Source organism: Carlito syrichta, unplaced genomic scaffold, assembly GCF_000164805.1.
Source record: "Carlito syrichta isolate Samal-C Ts95f unplaced genomic scaffold, Tarsius_syrichta-2.0.1 Scaffold302382, whole genome shotgun sequence".
NCBI lineage: Eukaryota > Metazoa > Chordata > Mammalia > Primates > Tarsiidae > Carlito > Carlito syrichta.
Genome location: NW_007246478.1, coordinates 365,465 through 368,104, shown reverse-complemented (window position 1 = coordinate 368,104; position 2,640 = coordinate 365,465). Strand labels below are relative to the sequence as shown.

Sequence of the window (2,640 nt, the reverse complement as noted above, 5' to 3'; positions counted from 1 at the left end):
ATAACATCTTGTAGGGGAAGAAATGTGTGTTCAATTCTAAATCTATCATTAATTTTTCTGGAAGCTTGCCAGATCACCTCATCTTTCTGTTTGTCAGCTGGAAAAGGAGAGGCTTACAAAAAAAGGAACTTCCAACTTTTTTCCAGTTCAGACTCTTTGCTCTTCAGAGATCCTAAAGAAGGAATATAAATTGTGTGTGTGTGGTATGTGGGTGTTTGGAAGACTGCAGAAAGTGTAATCTGTAACTCTGTACTGATAGATCCTGAAAATAAAATATTCTTAAAGTATTATGGATATAGGTAATATGAAATACAAGTACTGTTGTATTCAATTTGAATTATTACTTCAAGACTGTCCAACAAAAACGTAACCAATTTTACTGTAGGGAATTACCAAAGCCTGTCCTCAGAACTATCAGTTGTCCAACAGAAATCATCAGCAAACAGAAGACTACGATAATGTCATGTCTCTATATAAGTGGGGGAAAAAATGGGTGTTGAGCCACATTCATGGCCTGAGACTGCAGTATATGTTTTTTGCCTCATATGGTAGGCACTTGAGTACAGGTTTTTCTACCCTTGGGACTACCCACCACAAAGGGGACACTCAATATTTCATTCAACTTTTCAACCTAGTCAACTATAAAAATCATTTTCACACAATATACATGAAAGACACTTGCTTCAAGATAAAAGATAGCAATAATCATCAACTAGAATAAGATTTCAAGGCAGAGAACTCTTAGCTCTGGATTGAGTCCTGAGCAGATCACCATTGTGTCCACATTTACCTAACAACTTCAGTGGTAAAGTTATTACATTTCCAGGTGACAGGAATGTTGTATGATAGTATAACATAGTAAAGATATTATCAAATCATGTGGATTAATTTCACTTCCGTTTTACTGGATTTGATGCTGGTTTAAGCCTCTGATAACAGTTTTACCCACCTAGAAATGAAGTCAGTGATTTGACATCTGTTCACAAATGACCTTCTTACCTGAGATATCCTGCCAACCTCTGTGCATTTTCCCACGCCAGTCTGTTGCTCAGAAGGTCCATTCCTTCCCAAATGTTCCTGCAAACTGTGCTCATCCTTCACGACCCTGCTCAGATAGAGCCTCCTTCTGGAAGCTTTCTGGACCCATCAGGCAAGGTAAGCTCTTCCATCCCCTGTGCTCTCATAAAACCATGTTCCCGAGTGCTGTTGCCTCAGAAATAAACCATACCATGCATGAGTGCATTATTTACACAGGCTACAACCAGCCCCTGCTCTGTCATGTCCCCTGAACTCTGGTGCTTCTCTCCAATGTTGTTGTGAAAACCGACTGTCAGAAAGGTTTGCTTCAAACTGCTACATAATGCATGATTCCTCTAGAGTCAGTGTACACTTTTTTAATCAATTGATTCTATTCCAACTGGAAAACCTCTGCCTGGCACAGGATGCCTTGGAAATATATTCTTTATTACAGAAGCAGCCGCAGTGCTGTCCTTGGGTATCTGTTGGTCAGCCAGGTGATGAAACAAAGAAGCTCACTGCACCAGCGGGCCATGTGCCAATCTTTGGGTTTCTACACAGCCAACCCTTAGACCCTTCTGAGCCCCACCCACTGAGGCTGCTGTATATCTACACTTCCAAGCAGGTGAGGACAGGCTGCCTCTGAGCCCAGGACGACCTGCTGGATCAGTTCTCACAGAAGCCACAGCACAGAGACTGGGTAAGTCAGTTATCCCCAGAACTGGGACAGGAAGGCAGTGATGAGGCGGCAACTGAGGGAGGGATGAGCAGGTGTAAGTTCCTAGGAGACTTGGTACACTTTGGAGACAGGGCAGAAAAGGAAATGGGACCCCAGAGGGACAGCAGAGGAGACTGGAGATGAGACACTAAAGTGTGTGTCATAACTCAGATGGGATGCAGGAGCAGTCACTTCTCTTCTTTTCTCACAGGAAATATGGCTCCAAAACTGCTCAGTTCCCGATTTTGTCTGCTTCTGCTTCTGGGGCTCATGGGAATTGTGGGCTCATCCCATGCCAAACCCAGTCATGTAACCTGGGCTCAGTGGTTTAATATCCAGCATGTCAATATGACCCACTCCCGATGCGACGATGCCATGCAGGTAGTTAATGGTTATGAGAAACGATGCAAAAACCTGAATACTTTTCTCCACACAAATTTCTCTTCTGTGGTTAGTGTTTGTAACACTCAAAATATCACCTGTAATAATGGCCGCATGAACTGTCATGAAAGTACAGAGCAGGTGCCTTTAACCATCTGTAACATCACAAGACACTCGACCAATTATAGAAACTGCACCTATAGACAGACACAAGCACAAAAGCGCTACATTATTGCCTGCAACAACAGTGCTCCACAGGACGCTGAATATCCAGCAATGGTTCCAGTTCACTTAGATCGACTTACCTAAGCTGCCGGGGCAGCGCTTTGTTACCTGACATTCACCAAGCTTCTCAGTCACAGCTGTGGTCCCATGCTATCAGCCACACAGATATATCAGTATCTGTTGTCATAGCATCAGCCTCCCACGCCCACTGGCTAAAGCTCCTTGTTATTCTTGCAATAAACTTCTTCATAAAATCACCTCGAAGACTATGTGTATCTGTTTTTGTGTTTCTTCTTTCC

General features: G+C 43.1%; 1 protein-coding gene across 1 annotated transcript; it reads left to right on the top strand.

Annotated features, from left to right (window-relative positions):
* Nucleotides 1–1,951: 1,951 nt before the first annotated feature.
* LOC110595498 (non-secretory ribonuclease-like) lies at nucleotides 1,952–2,425 on the top strand. Its single transcript, XM_021711575.1, has one exon. The coding sequence runs from the start codon at nucleotides 1,952–1,954 to the stop codon at nucleotides 2,423–2,425; it is 474 nt and encodes a 157-aa protein (XP_021567250.1).
* Nucleotides 2,426–2,640: the final 215 nt, after the last annotated feature.